This window comes from Wyeomyia smithii, chromosome 3 (assembly GCF_029784165.1).
Source record: "Wyeomyia smithii strain HCP4-BCI-WySm-NY-G18 chromosome 3, ASM2978416v1, whole genome shotgun sequence".
NCBI classification, from domain to species: Eukaryota; Metazoa; Arthropoda; class Insecta; order Diptera; family Culicidae; genus Wyeomyia; species Wyeomyia smithii.
Genome location: NC_073696.1, coordinates 20,782,074 through 20,801,192, shown reverse-complemented (window position 1 = coordinate 20,801,192; position 19,119 = coordinate 20,782,074). Strand labels below are relative to the sequence as shown.

The window sequence follows — 19,119 nt, the reverse complement described above, 5'->3', positions numbered from 1 at the left end:
GTCAATTGTCAATCCGTTGAAAACTTATTCATAAAATCAAATTGAAATATAGTTTGTGAATTAATGTATTGAAAAACGATAATTTTATTGGAACTATTTTTTTTAATTTAGCATGCTTGAACTTTTTCCAATGTGTCTTTGCAACGGACATTTGGACGCTTAACTTTTAGATGTATCTCGAGATGAGTTGAGCCCAGATTGCGTTCATTTTGCGCGTAATATTGCTCGATTCGGTCATATCACGGTGACATCATAACAACAACCCTTCCTTTCCGTCATAGTCATGGAGATGCAGAGGTATACTCGGTCTCCGACAATAACGACTATGACACTTTCTACTTTACAACCTCTCTTCTCACCCTAACGATCGTAAGGATGTAGCCGGCAGTTATCGCTCTGGACAAAGCGGAAGCTACTGAATTATTGTACATCGAAGACGGTGAACTAATCTCAGATAGTCATCTACATAGTTCTTTGTGAAACTTCATTACCTCATATTCATCACGGATGAGCAACTACGAAATGTGCGGTCGTCAAGCTTAAGCTCTTTTTGCGTTATAAAATATATTTGTTTTCCTTTTAGTTTTTAGGATACTTTAGAAAGTAAGTTTCCAGATATAATTGGTACCTTTAAACATTAAATTGTATTTGTAAACAATATCGCACGCTTAGCCTTGGGGCAGCAATTGTTTTTCTTTTAAAGTTTTCCACAACTTTGCTGAAAGAAGCAATCTGGTATAAAAAAAATTGGAAAAAATATTTTGTTTATCTAACTGTTAGGTGGATTGATCGAAAAACTAAAAACGCCAAAAGTATGGCCTTGTTCTATGGAACAATTTTGCTGAAGACATCGAGTACATAAAATCACTTTTTCACAGTCAAATCTAGGACGATCACGATTTTTCGAGTTAAGACCACTGTGCACTGTGGGATTTTCAAATAAATCTTTCCACCAATTGGTAATGTCTTGAAATATAACCCTTGGAATGTGTAGAAACTATTTTAGAAGTTCTTTCATAAAATGGTGATTGAAAAATGTGCTGTACAATAAGTATTTCGTCGTTTTAATATCACTTTTTTGTACTTTACAACCTTCAAAAGGGCATCACTCAAAAATGTACCGTACGATGATTTTTAAATTTTGACCAGACGTTTTGGACGTCATAACGAATCGAATGGTGTACTCAGATTCTTTGGTGCATTTTTTTTTATAATAACTGTCTGTGGGAGCACCGTGGTAGGATAAGTACAACGACACACCGTGCCCCAGTGCTGAGTCGAGAAAATTTCCAGCTCGAAAAGATTCTCGACTCGATCGGGAATCGAACCCGATATCACAACCGTGTGGGAGAGCTAGCCGACCGGCATCGCTAACCACAGAGCCACGGGGACCATCGGGGTATTTGTGCCGTGTCAAGTAAATGATAGGTGAAAAAAAAATTTTTTTGTTAAATAAAATACGGTGCATATTTTTTTTAGGGACAAAATTATCATTATTTATATAACCAAAAACACTAACTTACTTTAATTTATTTTGCGGCGATAGACTGAATATGGATTTAGTGCTAAATCCACCAGAATACCCCGTCATGTATAGGCAAAAATTTGATCAAACCTCCAAGTTACAGTGACAAATATTGTTCGCTTTTATAAAACTCAAACACCATTTAACTGGAAAACTTTTAAAGTTTCATTTTCTGACTACAAATGTGGCCTAGTTCACTCGATGCATGAAATATTCCTGAATTCCGGTAGGCTCGACAAACCTGCTAATTTTCGGATGGTGATGGAAATGACCTGATAAAAATGCTTATCTGCTTCATGGGCACAGATGGGAGAACCATTCCTGAAGCGAATGGCTCATAAAGACCAGGAATCGGCCAAGAACTCTTCGAGAAGTGGCTATCTTCTGTCCGGAAGTCCCCAGAGTAACCTGTAGTTAGTAGGAAACGTTTTCATTTTTTGAAACCTCTATCTTCAGGATTTTTCATCAGAAATCTTCCAAAATTCCTGGATGCCTTGAAGGACAGGTTCTTTCGGGACATCAGGGTCGTTTCAAGACTGACTGATGCAGCCTATGCTCAGAAATATGTCTTTTGGAAGATTCCTAACAAAAAAATCTTTGAAATAGAGGTGAAGTGTAAATGTTCCGACTACGGGTTCCTACATCCGGTAATCTAGCCCTGACTATAGCCGTTGCTTGTCGTTACTCCGGCATTCTTGCTGCATGTCCAGCCCACATCCACCAATTGGTAGCTAGCATGTACTTCGTTCTGGCAGGGTTTTTGACAAGCCTCATTCACGCAGCTTCCATCTTGAGAGCTTCAAAGACCTGTTTCTCTACTCCATGGTTAATACCAATGTTAAATGACACTTTCCGCAAAACCTAGGAGCATGTCAGACTTCGTAATGATGCACGCCAGCACCTTCAAATGCTATGCTGAACAATATACTTGAGCACCCGTCAGCCTGCTACAAACCATCTAGCGACACGAAAGCGTTCGATATCTCACCGGCTACCCTAATGCTTGATGTGGAATCGTCAAATGTACATAAAGGGTGTCCCATATCAAATTGCATCACGAGAGAAACGCTGCAGAAAATTTCCCCTTTTGGGTAATTTGTCTTGAAAATTTAGGTAGAAGTAGTTTGGAGTGTATTATTTACAAAGCAAAGTAAAAAAGCAAAGCCTTGGTGCTACATTCCGATTCGGAAGTTGACCTTCTCTTTATATATACACAGACTGAAGGAGAAATCCGGTTAGAATGGCTGTTCTATCAGTGATCAGAATCACTAGCGTGTTGTGAAAGCGTTGATGCGGGATCCCATTGCTTCGGTCTGGGATGTGGTCAAAAAGTTGAATCTGTCCAAGTCTTTCGTTCAGAGAGGCAAGGATCGCGAGGGACTGCATTCGTACAAAGTGCAGAAGGCTCCAAATTGTGACAAAGAGCAAAATACGGTGGGAAAGTCACGAGCTTCAATGACTCATCATGGATGATGAGACTTACGTCAAGGCGGACTTCCGGTAGGTTCCGGAGCTACTCTTCTTTGTTGCTCAGCACAAGTTTGATTAGCGGTGAAGATTTGATGCCCGGAGGAATAAGGCAGCATAAACTTTCCAGTTTGTCAAGAAATAACTAATTTGGCAAGAGATCTGCTCAAGTGGCAAAAGGAGTGCGCCGTTCGTGACTACCCGGACTGTCTGCTTCCTCTGTTTAACCATCACGGGGGCTCTACGACTTTCTGGCATGACCTAGTTTCGTGCCACTATTGAAATGATGACCTGGAGTAGCAAGAAGTCAACGGGATCACTTTCTTACCGTCCCTCAACGCACTGGAACTAAGGCCTATTGAAAAATACAGAATCACCGCAAGCCATCCGTTTCCATACATATCCAAACAATAACAAATTAAATTGACAATAACAGATGAAAGTGCAATAGCACTGTCGCTATCGTTAAATTATTTCACTCCATTCAAATCACAATTATTGAGGTGGGGCCAGCGCCATCCAAATTCTTTACCAGGAATTTATCGAACACGGCTCTCCAGTAGGGTGTCCCAAAAAATCGATGTTGAAAAATTCAAGGTGCTCAGCCCTAAATTGAAAAATATTGTTATTAATTGCATTTTTGTAGAACATTTCGACTTTCTAAAAAACTGTTTTCAGGTTGCCCAAACTAGGTTCATGAAAAAATGACTTTTTTAAGCTACAAACCTACACTTTTTTCAATTCTGTCCGATTCCTAATTTTTTCCATATCTATACATAAAAAAATGCAGCTCTGTCTGTCTGTCTGTTCCATATAGGCTTGGAAACTACTGAACCGATCGGTGTGAAATTTTGTATATAGGAGTTTTAGGAGCCGAGAAAGGTGACTAAGATAGTTCGAGACCCCTCCCTCTTTGGAAGTAAGGGGTCCCATACAAATGAAATACAAATTCATGTACATCTCACAAACTAACCAAGCAAATGGAACCTAATTTGGCAGGTGGATGTTTTTAGGGGTAACAAATATAACTATTATGGTTTGACACCCCTCTCTCTACGGAAAGGGAGGGGTTCCATACAAATGAAACACTAATTTCTGCACATCTCAAACTAACCAAGTAAATGAAACCAAATTTGGCAGGTGGATGGTTTTAGGGGTATCAAATATATCCATAACAGTTTCACACCCCTCCCTCTTTTAAAAGAGAGGGGTCCCATACAGGGCCGGATTTAGACGGTGGGGGGCCCGGGGCAAATTTGTTTGTGAGGCCCTCTTTTCTTGAAACATTTAGAGGTAACGTTTTGGAAGGTGACGAGCAAAAAAAAAGGTAGCCCCAGGACTAGGGGGGGCCCCTTGAATCGGGAGGCCCGGGTCATTTGCCCCCTTTGCCCCCCCCTCAAATCCGGGCCTGGTCCCATACAAAAGAAACACAAATTTCGCACAGCTCGAGAGCCAATCCACCAAATAGAACCAAATTTGGCATGTAAATGTTTTTAGAGGTAATAAGTATGTCTATAATGGTTCGTCACCCCTCCCTCTTATGTGAGGGAGGGGTTCCAAACAAATGAAACACAAATTTCTGCACATCTCGAGAACTAACCAAATAAATGGAACCAAATTCGGCAGGTGAATATATTTAGGGGTAACAAAGATGTCTATAATGTTTCGACACCCCTCCCTCTTCTGAAAGAAGGAGTTCCACACAAAATTCTGCACATCTCGAGGAATAATAAAGCAAATGTTGAGGTTTTTGAGAGCAAGAACAATTTTCGACTCCAGATTCCATTGTTAAATTTAAGATGAAAACAATATCAAATATCATTTTAAAATCCAAGATGGCGACTTCCGGTTTCTGAAAAACAGCGGCAAATGACCAAATATGGGTGTTTCAGAGATTGTTATGATGCATTGAAGCCACAAACCGACCTCAGACAACATTTTGAATTGTAAGATGGCGACTTCCGGTGACTGAAAAAAAGACGAAAATGACCAAATACCACCCAATATGGGTGTTTCTTTAACCAGAGTGACGCACAGAGGCCAGAAATTGTCTCTGAATACCATTTTTAAATCCAAGATGGCGACTTCCGGTTTCTGAAAAACAGCGAGATATGACCAAATACCACCTAATATGGGTATTTCCGAAATCAAGATGATGCACTGAAACCACAAATCGACCTCCGACAATATTTTGAGTTCTAAAATGGCGACTTCCGGTGGTTGGAAAACTGCCGAAAATGACCAAATACCACCTAATATGGGTGTTTTTTTTTTTTAACCAGAATGACGTTCAAAGGCCAGAAATTGTCTCCAAATACCATTTTCTCCGGTTTGTGAAGAACAGCCAAAAATGGCCGATTTTCATCCACTAGGATATGCTTCGATACCAGAATGATACACAGGAGTTAGAATCGACCACAGACACCATTTTGAATTCTAAGATGGTGACATCCGGTTTCTGGAAAGCAGCCGAAAATGACTAAATAACACCTATTATGGATGTTTCTTGAACCAGAAATGCGCTCAGGGGCCAGAAATTGTCTCCAAATGCCATTTTAAAATCCAGGATGGTGACTTCCGGTTTCTGGAAAATAACCTGAAGTGACCAAATACCACCCAATATGAGTGTTTCTTCAACCAGAATGATGCATGGAGCTAAAAATTGACCTCAGACACCATTTTGAATTGTAAGATGGCAACTTTTTGAAAATAGCTGAATACTACTACATATGAATATTTCCGTAATCGAAATAATGTATAGAAGCCAAGCATTGACCCTGGACACCATCTTGAATTCGAAGATGACCACTTTCAGTTTCTGGAAAACAACGACAATAACTGAATACCACCCAATATAAGTATTTTCGGAATAGAGCTGATGTACTGAAGGCAAGGCTCCAAATAGAATGAAAAAAAAAACTTGGTTCTGGCTTTCTGCTATCAAGTTTCTTTTTTTTTGCATATGACGATTCCCCACCCTAATAAACACATCGCAAGAAGAGAAAGCAATGAATTTGGAATATTCGAAATTATTCAACTAAACACAAGAATGGGCGGGACGAAGTTTGCCGGGTCAGCTAGTACTTTTTATTTTTGTGGAGTTTTTGAATATTTTGCATTGTTCAGTTCAGCATTGAATCTAGTTATTTGACTCCCAGAGCCCAATTCAACATCACAGAAAAATAATTTTTCTAATAATTTTTAGATAAAACCCTTCAAAACACAAATAAAAAAAAATTTGATCAAGAACTGAAATTTTCATTGTAAAGCGGGATTCATGACGGAATTTTACTAAAAAGATACTTGATATCTTGTCGAGGAGCTGAGATATTGGCATTTATATATGTGATTTAACATATTTGTCAAAATGCATAGTTTTCCATGCATTTTGACAAATATGTTAAATCTAGAGAAACATTTCAAATGGTCCTATCTGCTTTGACCGATTTTTTGATCGATAACTTTCATTCAATCACCACAACTTAATAAACACCTTTTATGACATGTTATTTGCACAAGTTGATAGCGGAGAAATAACTCTGGCCTTCTGAATGAAAACCACGCTTTGGAGAGTTACTGAAGCTGAACCATTACCAAAATGAAATGACGCTCCGGAAAAACGATGAAAGCAGATAGTACCTTTTGAAATGTTTATCTATAAATAACTGACAAATGCATTTTTGGATGGCTGATAACTTAGTAGAAGGTTTGAAAATTCGGAAAAATCTGCGAAATAAGTTAGAACGAAAATTGTGATTTTTAGTGCTCTCTAATAGAAAACTCAATGTTGCTCGTAATACGTAAAAGGTAGAAATATGATGTCTTCGGTAAAGTTTCTCGCTTTAAGAAAACCTAAAACTTTGTCGAAGACACTTTGCATTTTATTCTGATTGAAAAGTAAATTTCTTGTCTCACTCATTGGTGGATTGATCACCCATCTTTCTTCATTAAAAGATGCATTTTTGAATATACTGAAACTTCTCCGAACATATCTTATGGCTATAATCAACATTTGGAACACTATTTAGGAAATTATTGTGCAATGGAGTTACTGAGCTTTAGTGGCATTTTTGAGAAATTTTATAGTTTTCCATCACATGTAAAAACGCCAATATCTCAAATCAAATAATTGAATGCGATGGTGAACAAAACCATGCAAAATATTCAAAAACAACCTTACAAAAATAAAAAAATATGGAAAAATGTAGGAATCGAACAGATTTGAAAAAAAAATGCTAAAGAGTGGTTTCGTAGCTTGATAAAGTCATTTTTTCATGAATCACGTTTGGGCAACCTGAAAAAATTTTTTAGAAAGTCAAAATGCTCTGCAAAAATGCTATAAATAACATTATCTTTCAATTTAGGGCTGAGCTCCCTGACTTTTTCAACGTCGATTTTTTTTTGGGACAGCCCACTCTCCAGTCTTCTTTTTGGTTCTACCAGTAAGATAGGTTGGGCTAAAATTGTACAAATAACTTACTTCCCTGGTCCATCATAGCTCGGAAACCGGAAAGGTCCTTCTCTAAAAGAATATGCCCTAAAGTTTCCTCACAGAGTTGTTATGAAGCAGGCACTACGAAAGCATATCAAGGAGGTCAAATCTGAGGAGGACATGAAGTAAAAGTGGGTTTCCGTACAAAAAAAGCTACAGCTAGATGTTGTACAAAACCTGATGAGGGGAGTTGAGGTGTGAGAGTGAGGTTATGGCATTAAAGTTGAATGAAATAAATATAAATAAATACGTTATACTGTATTGTCTGAAAGTTTGAAAAGGATAGGTCAACTAGGTAATTTTCTACAGCGTTCTTCCGTGATGCCATTTGATGTGGGATACTTTTTATCGTTGTTCTTTTTCTATCGCTTAGGTCGTTCCGTATTATTTTTGGGATTATTTGGGCTAATGTATATTCTGTGCGACGGGGCAGACGTCTTAAACGTCATGATGCAGCCGTCCGTTCCGGGTCAGACGCTCTTGTATGCCGCCCCTCGTCTCAGCTATCATACGCTAAGGTTACTCGTAACCCGATCAGCACCCCGTGGAGGTTAGGCTTGATGAAAATTTGTATAATATGGAAGACCTTGTGAGTTATAAGTATAATCGCGAAGTGAAGTGAAGTGTTTTGTGCTAATTGTTTATTAAAGAAGTAACTGACAGAAGAAAAAGCAACGGCATTGGACTCGCGGCTTCGAATTTTCATGACGAAGCAGCATCACTGAGAAATTCCAGCCTTTAGTGACTACCCGAAAAAATTCAGAGTTGAAGTTTTGAAAAGGAGAATTGTTGAATAGAATTGTTGAATTGTGAAGGCGGCTCGATCGAAAGAATCTCGTTATTTGTCCACCAGCATACGATGTCGAGCGATATCGAAGCTTGAAGGAACTAAACTGGTGCTTTTAGTGACCAGCGTTTCTCTACTTTAAGTTTATATTATTTTGGTTTGATTGCTGAAGATTTACAAAAGATTAGTGCTTTTTTGGCCAAGTAGATTTTGTATAGTGTTGTGCATTTCAGAGCAAGCGCGTGTTCACTAGCCATTTTGATGTACTTGAAGCAATACTCGCTGATATTCTCTGGATTAGAAGATAGGAAGCTAAGATTGGTAAGATCTTTCCAAAACTTGACTAGATTCTGCTCATATTCATGAATTTAACAATACTAAATATGCGTCAGACTAATCAAAATTAGTCTGAATGGGTAAATGTTAAGGGTACTGGAGGCAAGTCCGACCCCCAAAGGAAAATTATTCTTTAGTAGGACTTGCATTGTTATATTTCTCTTACAGAATCATTATCCAGATTCTTTTCAACAAGATATGAAGACTTTTAGTACTTCAAACTATTATTTTACAAGAATTAGTAAAGTTTTGAAACTAAGATAAAAACGACGTTTGGCATTACCTTAATTATTATTTTCTAATCCATTATCCTTTCAGAGAGCAAGTAATGGCGCTATAACCGTAGGCATAAATTAAAATAATCTAGACTAGAGTTAGTACTCAAGTTCCAACCGTGACAGTTAAAGCGAGTAAAGGCGCAATATCCTTGGTTTCGAAACCCAAACATGAGGAGGAAATACATATGTTCCATCCCAGGAGATTGGTCAACAAAGGAGTGTACTTTCTTAGCCTTGTCACTCCCAACGAATTATATTACATCTTACATACGGTTCGGTTGGTACGGATTGTCCCCGATCTTAGATTATATTGTATTATATTGCGCTACGCCTGGCCTGGCCGTTGACAAGAAAAATGTATGGAAACCATTTTTAAAATGGTGGATATCATTTTCCAGGATCCTTTCAAGTACTGGCTGTGTTATAGCGAATTTCTTTATTCCACCAGCTCACCTCGTTTTGACCTGAAAGCGCACTAACTGCTGTCAAAAACCTTCTTTATTCGCTCTATTTTGACCCAGTTTTGACCTGCCATGCTGTCCGAAGCGCACTGTAAAATTTGTCTGCTTCAACCCACTACTGCACGTGCTAAGTTCGTAAACAATTATCTGGCATCTCTTTCTTACTTGCGTTTTAAATGGCGATGACGTTTTATTATTCCTCGGCAGCTTTGCCCGCACACAGTGGAATAAAGAAATTCGCATTTAGTGTAGAAGCACGAAAGGCAGAATCATGAATTGCAAAATTCTATGACCGTACACGCAAGGCAGAATATTTCAAAAGGCGGAAATATGAAAGGCAGAATTTCGAAGGGCACGAAAGGCAGTATCACTGGAAGCCAAACCTGACTCACGATAGCCAAGTGCGTGATGACAAATTGGTGCGAATCCTGGTCACGGTACCAAAGCTGCTACTCTCGATTTGGTAACCAGACTTCGCGGTGTAACTACACCGTCCCAGACTACACTTTTTGGCTTAAAAAAAATTTTTCAGTGTAGTTGCATTGGTATGCGTAATAATAGGGATAGCTGTCAATTTGTTTTGTTTTGGTAATTATCGCCATCATCCTTTTGTTTCGTGTCTATTTTATATTCCTTTCTCGCAATTGTGCTGAAAAATGTTTACTTGACACTTTACCACATGGAACGAGAACCAAAACAAACCAGTTTCAACACATACGTGTGAATATGTTGGTAACTCCCAAAAGTACACTCTGCCACTAATTCGGGTGTATTTCGGGATAGAAAAGTGTAGTAAGAGACAGAAAAAGTGTAGCCCGGAAAGTGAAAAGAAACATTTACGAGTTAAAAAGTGTAGTCAGAGTGTAGCTACACCGCGAAAACGAATTCGACATAAATAACTGGTTGCAAGCAATAACCAGTTTTGGTGGGAGGTGCATTGCGGAGAGAATTTTTTTTTCGATGTTAGGTATAACTTATACTAATCTCAACGGCTTGTTAGGTATAATTAGCATAAAAAAAAAATCATCAGCGAAGACACATGATCGTGGGCAAGGAACCGAGGCGGCACAAAGCCGCCGTGTTTTCCACAGTCTGAGCCGGCCGCCGACCCGCCGTCGGAAGCGGCGGCTTCTCGCATACAAACGACAGATCTACTTATTTTCTACGAATCAGAAAAAAGAATTATAAGTTTCCATTGAACTCTACTAGAAATTTGAGAAGTAAATATTAAAAATATAACTAGTCCGTACAAATACGTATTTCGACTGCGACATACAGTCATCATCAGTGCTTATGTGGACTGGTAAAGAGTAAAGCGTAAATTTTGTTTTTCATTTGTAGTAGGTAAAAAATGAAATTTAGTCCTCCTAATTGGAATTAAGTAGTGAATTATGCGGTCGGTTGTTTACAGTACCATGTCGAGGGTTTTTGGAAAGAAGATTGAATAGCCATGAGGGGTGGTTACCTGCGTCTTTGTTGAGAAGCGTGGATGAGTGTTGTTCATAAATTTCTAAACTTTCAGCTACGTCTAATTTCCATAAATTATTACCAGGGCGGAGCAGGAGAATGTTATCCGAAGTTGGTGGATGTTCCTCATTAAAAATATGTTCAGCCACTTTTGATTTGAAGAGATGTGGTGGAGCATTTTTTGAAACTTTACTTGCTTTTGTGACTTCTGCGAAATGTTCTTTGAAACGTTTCTAGATGACGTTTAGTTTGTTCAATGTAAACCATATCACAGTGACTGCATGCAATTTCATAAATTCCAGCTTTTTTCAGGGTATCAATAGGGTCTTTGGTAGACCCCTATTTTGTTTTGTGTTGGGTATTTCTACTAGTGTATACAATATCCATCCCAAATTTTCTACATTTTGAACAAAGTGGGCGTGTCAAGTTAACATCATATTCAACGTCTATTCTTTTCAGATCTTCTGTTATCGGGGTGAGTGTTGTCAAAGATTTCCGAAATTGAACACGCTTCTTTTTATCAAAACTGGCTAAACTTGGATATTTTTTTTACTATAAAAATACGCAAATTATGTTCTTCGTGGTACATTTTCTTAATTACCAGTAGTACAATAATGTTTTATTATAACGTGCTAGAGGTGTTGTCATTAAAGTGTTTCAGGAATAGGAGAAATGCCATCCCAGATCGATCTGACAGAAACAGGCGTTCGTGGTAGCATCAGAGCCCCACGTTTGGTAGTATTTCTAGATCGGAGTCGAGTTGCTTTGGAACAAAAGCCGTCCCAGAAAAAGTTACAGTGACAATAGTGAAAAATCTGGAAATCAAAAAGGTTGACCATCATTTCGTCGCTGTCGCTGCGGGCGTTCAAGGTCAAAGCATTTTTGGTTTTGATTTCAGTGGCAGTTTGGGTCCGTCACAAGATTGGAATATTGGATGGTAAGTCAAGGGAAGCGAAGGGAGCCATAATTTTTTCTCAAGAAACAGGGGATATACACATACTCTTAACATATATTTAACTCGAATATATTTCCTAATTCATGTTCCTTTTAGAGAGCGAGTAATGGCGCTATAACCATAAGCTAAAAATGCTGTGATTCTGCCGTTCCTGCTCTTCGTGATTCTGCCATTCGTGATTCTGCCTTTCGTATTTCAAAATGTTTTCAGCAGAAACCAGTCATAAAAGGAAAAGATTTTTGAAAAAGTGAGCTGTTTAGAATATTTAATATTTTTTTTTTCTTAAATCTCAAAAACTACCATCCACAACTTTGCCGAAGACGTTACACTGATCAAAGAATTATTCTAGCTCTTATAATATTTTGTTATTTTTGTTATTTTTATTGGATTGGAAATCATTTGACACATTGGTGGTCCCAATGATAAAATATCTTAAGGCTAATACAAATATTAACAAACAAAACACTTAGGATTGTCGTCGACGGAGGAGTCGCCTGAACGTTGTTATCGACATGTTGAAGTCAAATAGTGCTGCTACGTCGTTGAAGCTGGCAGACATAGAGCGTATGGGGTCGTGTTGCCCATATAATGCATTGCGATGTGGCAGAGGGAGAAAGTTTCTTTGTCTTAGTGGCCTTTCCGGAGCATACACATTTAGTTGCTGCAAAATTCTCGGGGCATCAATTTCACCAGTTAAGATTTGAAAATAAATACAATCTGTGCTTCGAACCGTCTTTGCTGCAGTGTTTCCATACCTAGAAGTTGGCAGCGATCAGCATACGCCGGTAACTGTTGCGGATCTCGCCATGGGAGGAAACGTAAGGCATAGCGTACAAATTTCCGCTGCACGGATTCTATTCTTGCAATCCAGTTTGCGTTGTAAGGACACCACACAACACAATTAGTTTCCAGAACTGATCGTACCAGAGAGTAAAACTACGAACGAAGACATAGTGGGTCACGAAATTCCGATGCTATCTTGAAGATATACCCAAGTTGCCGATTTGCCTTCAATATAATTTCATTATAGTGCGGTTTAAACGATAGCGCTGCATCCAGTGTAACACCCAAATCTCGAAACTGATTAACTCTAGTCAAAGTTTGACCAGACATGCTATATCTATACAGTATAGGGTCATTTTTTTCTATTGAATGAGATCATTCAACATTTCTGGATACTAACTGTTAGTAAGTTGTTAGAACACCAGTCGTGAAAAATGTCGACTAGCCGCTGGAGCTCTTCACAGTCTGTGATATTCCGTATAATCTTTAACAGTTTAACATAATCCGCGAAAAACATGCGGCAATTTTCTAGTAGTACTAGCGATGCGTCATTTATATATATAACGAAAAAAGCAGTGGTCCCAAATTGCTGCCTTGCGGGACACCCGATAAATTCGAGAAACATGCAGATTGCTGTGATCCAATCCTAACGCATAACGTTCTATCTACTAAATAGGACCTTAACCATTGTACGATAGCTGAAGCTGCTCCTAATTTTCCCATCTTAGCAAGCAAAATTTTGTGGTCAACGCGATCAAATGCTGCTTTCAAGTCCGTATAAACCGCATCGATTTGTGCACCAAATCAATCAATCAATTCAATTATCAATACCATTTTTACACTAGATCTTTCACGGAAATTAGTCTTATAACTCTGATTTTTTTTTGTTAGAGAATTAGAATTACGTTGTCCATTGATGTGAACTTTTGTAATAAATATCCCAGTCAATTGCTATACGTGTCCCCTTGCAAAATACGATGACCACTATTGTTGAGTGATCAGGTACCTGCACCGACACGCTCCCAGTCAGGTGAAATATGGTTTATGAAGCCAATCACCTTCCCAGGATTCAAAGACCAAATCTCTTTGGGCTGTAAACAGCCACTGCCAAGAAACCTTGATCTGCGTTTAAATAATGCACCACAACTGCACAGCAGATGTTCCGATGTCTCGCTTTCCATATTACAAAAGCGACAAATATCATCCTGAACCCGGCCAATGTCCTTTAAATGATATCTACTCGGACAGTGCCCCGTTACTAGGCCGACGTATGTACAAAGAGCTCTTTTGTTGAGCTCTAGGAGCTTTTTCGAATGATTCTCGTTTGGTGTGATAAATCTTTTAGATTGGGAACACTTTTTGACATCAAACCAATTGGTTATCACCTTTTGTTCCTCCCAGCGTTTAAGCTCCATTTTCACTGCACAGTTTGATATACCGCAGAAAGGCTCTGGGCCGATAAACTGTGAGTAAGATCCTTGTTTTGCAAGTTCGTCTGCCTTTTCATTCCCACCAATGCCACAATGTCCTGGAACCCAATACAAATTTACTGAGTTTGTTTGACATAGCTGTCGCAATGTGAGAATACATTCCCAGACAATCTTGGATGCACATTTATGAGCATCAAGTGCTTTCAGTGCTGCTTGACTGTCAGAGAAAATACAAATATTTGCATGTATGTATTTCCTAGTCAGACATACATTCGCACATTCAAGGATTGCAAAAATCTCTGCTTGAAACACTGTTGGCCAGTGTCCCATTGCCACTGAAATATTAACTCCAGGGCCGACGATTCCTGCACCAGTTTTGGTACCTAGTTTTGAGCCATCTGTGAAAAATATCGTTGAACCGGGACGGACATCAGGAACTTCGACTTCCCAGTCTGCACGCGACGTTTCGCATACCTTGTAGGGAATATCATGGTTAACCTGAGGTGCCATCCAGTCTCCATTCATACTCATCACTGGCCCTCTTTTGAAAAAGTCCAGTATTGTCAGGTGACCCACAAGATCACCTGACAAGATAGTTTTTGTTCTTTTTAGCTTCAAGGCACTCTTTTCTGCTTCTAGTTGCACGTATTCGTACAACGGCAGCAGATGAAGAATTGCATCAAGAGCTTTTGACGGGGTGCTTTTCATTGCTCCTGTTATAGCAATGCACGCAAGTCGTTGAACTTTATCTAGCTTTGTTCTAGCGGTGGACTCTTTGGTTTTTGGCCACCACACTAACGCAGCGTAGGTCAGTTTTGGACGTATAATAGATGTGAATATCCACATCACCATTTTCGGTCTCAAGCCCCACTTTCTCCCAACGGTTTTGGAGCACAACCATAATGCACTGACCGCCCTGTTGATTGCATAGTCAAGATGTGCATTCCAGTTTAGCTTGGCATTAAGGATAACTCCTAAGTATTTAACCTGTTCACTGAATGGAATTTCTACTCCTCCAAGCTTGAGAGTTTTTAGATTGAATTTCCTCTTTCTAGTGAAAGGTACGATTACAGCTTTTGTCGGATTAATGCTGAGACCCTCCTTTATACACCAAGATTGGGTATACTCCAGAGCCTCCTGCATTATTTCCGAAACTATGTTGTTGAACTTTCCTCTTACCAAGATGACTATGTCATCTGCAAAGCCCACAACTTCGAAACCTTTTGCTTCTAAGCTTTTGAGAAGATCGTCCTCCACCAAAGACCACATAAGTGGCGAAAGAACACCTCCTTGCGGACATCCTTTCGTTGCCCTTACCGTAATAGACGAACCTCCCAACTCAGAAGTGATTTCTCTTTTCCAAGCATGGTATGAATCCAGTTAACAATGCTCGTGTGAAATCCTTTGTTCTTCATTGCACTAGACATTGAAGAATAGGACGCATTATCAAAAGCACCTTCAATATCCAAGAAAGAGCACAGAGCAATTTCTTTAGCTGAAAGTGACTTTTCAATTTTCATGACCAGCGTATGAAGCGCTGTTATAGTGGATTTTCCAGTTTGATAGGCAAACTGGAACTTTGAAAGCGGTTTTGTTTGCATGCAAGATGTATGAATAAAATCATTCAGCACTTTTTCCATTGTCTTCAACAAAACCGAAGAAAGAATAATGGGTCTGAATGATTTAGGATGCGTCTTATCACGCTTCCCAGTTTTAGGTATAAAGATTACTCTTACTACCCTCCATTTTGATGGAATATGATTCAACCTTAAACTGGCCTTGAAAATCTCAATGAGAGAAGGAATTAGTTATTGCTTCACCTTTTTGAAGCAATGCTGGAAATATTCCATCTACACTTGCAGACTTAAAAGGCTCAAAGGATCTCATAGCACTTTCCACCCTGGTTCTCGTAAAAATTGCATCCGCCACATCTGATACAGTATTTTCCGTTCTAGCAGACCAAGAGCTAGTCTGCGTAGAACAAATTTCAACTAAATCAGAGATGGCTGAAACCGTCTTTTCAATAGAACCGGGAAAATGCGTTTCCATCATTAGATTTAAGGTATCACGAGGACCACTAGTATAGATTCCGTCGTGACGCTTTAGATTGCCAAGCTCAACGGTATGATCTTTGGCAAGAGTCTTTTGTAATCTAGAAACAACTGGAGTTTTTACATAGATTCACACTGCTATATTCAGTTAAGGCTCTTCTATATTGAGCCCAGTCTGAAGTACGTTTTGCTTTATTAAAAAGTTTCCGACTATTTTTTCGAAGACTTTCAAGCTTCTTGTTCCACCATGGCACGTCCCTACTTGAGGACGATTGTTTGTCGGGACAACTTTTATTGTATGCATTTATCACAATTTCATTTAGCTGAATTGTCATAGATTCCAATTCTGAAACCACTCACTCTGATACCCTATCAAATTTTTTAAAATATAAAAATTATGGCCTTTTCGTGCTAAAAGAAATGTTTCAATTCGAAGTCACTTGTATTACAAAAAGACCTATTAGATTAATATGGCGTTATTAACAAAGTTGTGGAAATTCATGACACGTATCTGAAAATAGAACGATGTACACTGAAAACTGCGAATCAATCGCATGCTTCTTCTCGTTTTTTATCAAATAGGAATTTGTTTTATATAAATATTCGAAGAACAAATCAAGTCAAACCGAATCTTCAAATAGAATATAGTCGTGTTGAAACAAATACTGTGAAACAATCGACTTAGCAATAAAAAACATACGCTTACAATAAAATTCATTTCATATTTTCTGTCGCAGCCGCAATTGCACTATCGCATTATTATCTTAGATCTGAGTGAAATTTGAAAAAAAATGGAGTTCAAAAAGTTGAATACATTTGCCTTCAAAAACCCCAAATTTTTCTGAAGACCATTTTCGTGGCTTTTTTTTTCAAAAGTTACATAAACTTCAGAATCTACAAAATGCTGATCTAAGAGTGGAATGTCAAAATTATCCAAACCTGAAAATTCATTTTCTGAATCATCGCTCATTGGATTATTGAACGTCTATTAATAGAGCATCTGGTTTTAACGCCCAACTAACGATGGATAGTTTTCCGATTCTCGTTAAGAACTACCGAGAAAAAACAAATCAAATTTTCCAGACTGATTGGAATTTACCGGTTTCATATATTTTTCCTCTACTGTCGCAACAATCATAAACGGTCAAACGATGCGATTAACGTGCCATTCGATGATATTTATCAAGCATCTCGCTTCGTGGCAACTGATTTGGAAATTCGCGTTCGCTGCGCAGCTAGACCAAACTAAACCTCCAAATAAAATTGAACCAAAAAAAAAAAAAATTAAACCAGCATCAGAATTAGAGAGAGTAGAAAAAATCCGTTTCAGCTTCAGCCACCAGCCAACCTAGAATGCGCGAAACCCAGTGCCGGGATGAGCTGTTTTCTGTGCACTTTATGAATAATTTAAAATGTTTAATGGGAGCTGCTCTCGGGGTTCTTCATATTTCCAATTTCGTTCTTCCCGGCCGGGGGATCCATGAATGGTCGCCGTTGACAGTCTAACAACAGTCTGCGAAGCGAAGGGAGCAGGAGATGAAGCTGAACGGTGAGATTCAGCGTTTTTTGTTGTTGTTGAGAGTTTTGTTACGTAATTTAATTTGAAAGTACTTGGAGGCTGAAGGTTACCGCTTACCATGAAGCGTGTGCCACCGGAATAGAAAAAAATACACAAAATCAGCATTATGTTGAAAACGGGTTGAAATTTAAGCGACATTTTTTTCAACGTTTCTTTTTTTTTTGGTTCTCCTCTGTTTGCAGGACTACACAACACCGCTTATTTTGGCCGCCGCAGGAGGACACACCGCTTGCGTCATAGAGCTGCTGGAACAGGGTGCAGATCCGAATGCGAGACGAGTGGTAAGTGTATTGCTGCAGGTTCTCTGTTGTGAGGAATTGTTTCGTGCCGCTCCAGACTTGACTGACGACAACGACGACGACGACGACGATGGTGCGGAGAGTGCCAAATTTTGAATTGCCGGAAATTAGCTACACTCCTCAAGGGGCGGCCTCTCGACTTTGAATGGTCATGAGTTGAGTGTTTCAGCCAACTCGAGAGTGCTTCAAACGGAGGAATTGCTTGAACCCACTGAGTTATGTTGTTTGGTCAAGCTTAACTTTATTTGCTATTTTTGGACACGCGCGAAGCGAAGAATTCGAAAAATGTGCAATGAAATTTGATCTTCTCGTTCATTAGAGAATTAATTTAGAATCTCGGTTGTTGGTTTTATCCTCCACAGACCGGAACGACGGCGCTATTTTTCGCAGCCCAAGGCGGCTACGTCGATGTCGCAAGGATACTACTGAAGGCTGGTGCACCGGTGGATTGCTCTTCGGTGGTAAGTTGAAACTGAATGTCCTGGTTTTTCCCAGAAAGGACAGCGCGAAAAGTATTCCTCGGAATTCCGGTTTTCCGTTCATGGCTCAACTCTTCCGGCCAATAGCGATATTAATTTCGAAGATTACTTTTCACCGTCCGGCAGTGCTCCGGCCTGTCATATTGTAGTGTATAGAAAAGGGTTTATTTTCCACCACGAGTTTGGCCTGTACAGGTAGAGAAAACCGAATGGCAAGTTTTCAAGTCCCCGTCATTCACAACCTCATCATCGTGGTACATTGTGTAAATGAATATTTTTTAATTAAATCCTTTTACTTTCTTCTTCTGCTTTTTTTGCTTCTTCCCTCGACTTTAACGCTGGAACTTATCCACCATACCGGGGGTGGCCTCTTTGTGTGTTTGTGTGTGTGTGTGTGTGTGCGCGCTTGGATTTCCGGATTCGAAGGATGGTGGTACGCCGCTGTTTGTCGCCTGTCAAGGCGGACACGAGAACATGGTTAGCGAGCTGCTCAGCTACGGAGCCAACGCTCATGCCTGCATGAAGGTGGGTATTTATAATTAGTTTCCATTATTTCACCTTTTATTATTACATTTTTCTAGCATGTTGCACCCCGAGTCATCTCGGGACCGAGCGTTGAGTTTCCTCGGTACAAACCAGCCGAACGAACCATCGGTGCTTTGACAAGGTGTGACAACTCACACAGCGTTGCTCCATCTTGTGATATATACAAACACGCACACATACATTT

The 19,119-nt window shown here is 39.3% G+C and overlaps 1 protein-coding gene across 2 annotated transcripts in view; it reads left to right on the top strand.

Moving 5' to 3' along the window:
* LOC129732547 (ankyrin repeat domain-containing protein 29) overlaps positions 1-19,119 on the top strand; it is a 367,940-nt gene that overhangs the window by 324,235 nt on the left and 24,586 nt on the right. For both annotated transcript variants that reach the window (XM_055693512.1, XM_055693513.1), the window contains exons 4-6: positions 17,794-17,892; positions 18,273-18,371; positions 18,816-18,914. In XM_055693512.1, the coding sequence (XP_055549487.1) occupies positions 17,794-17,892; positions 18,273-18,371; positions 18,816-18,914 (297 nt within the window). The remainder of the gene's footprint in view (positions 1-17,793; positions 17,893-18,272; positions 18,372-18,815; positions 18,915-19,119) is intronic.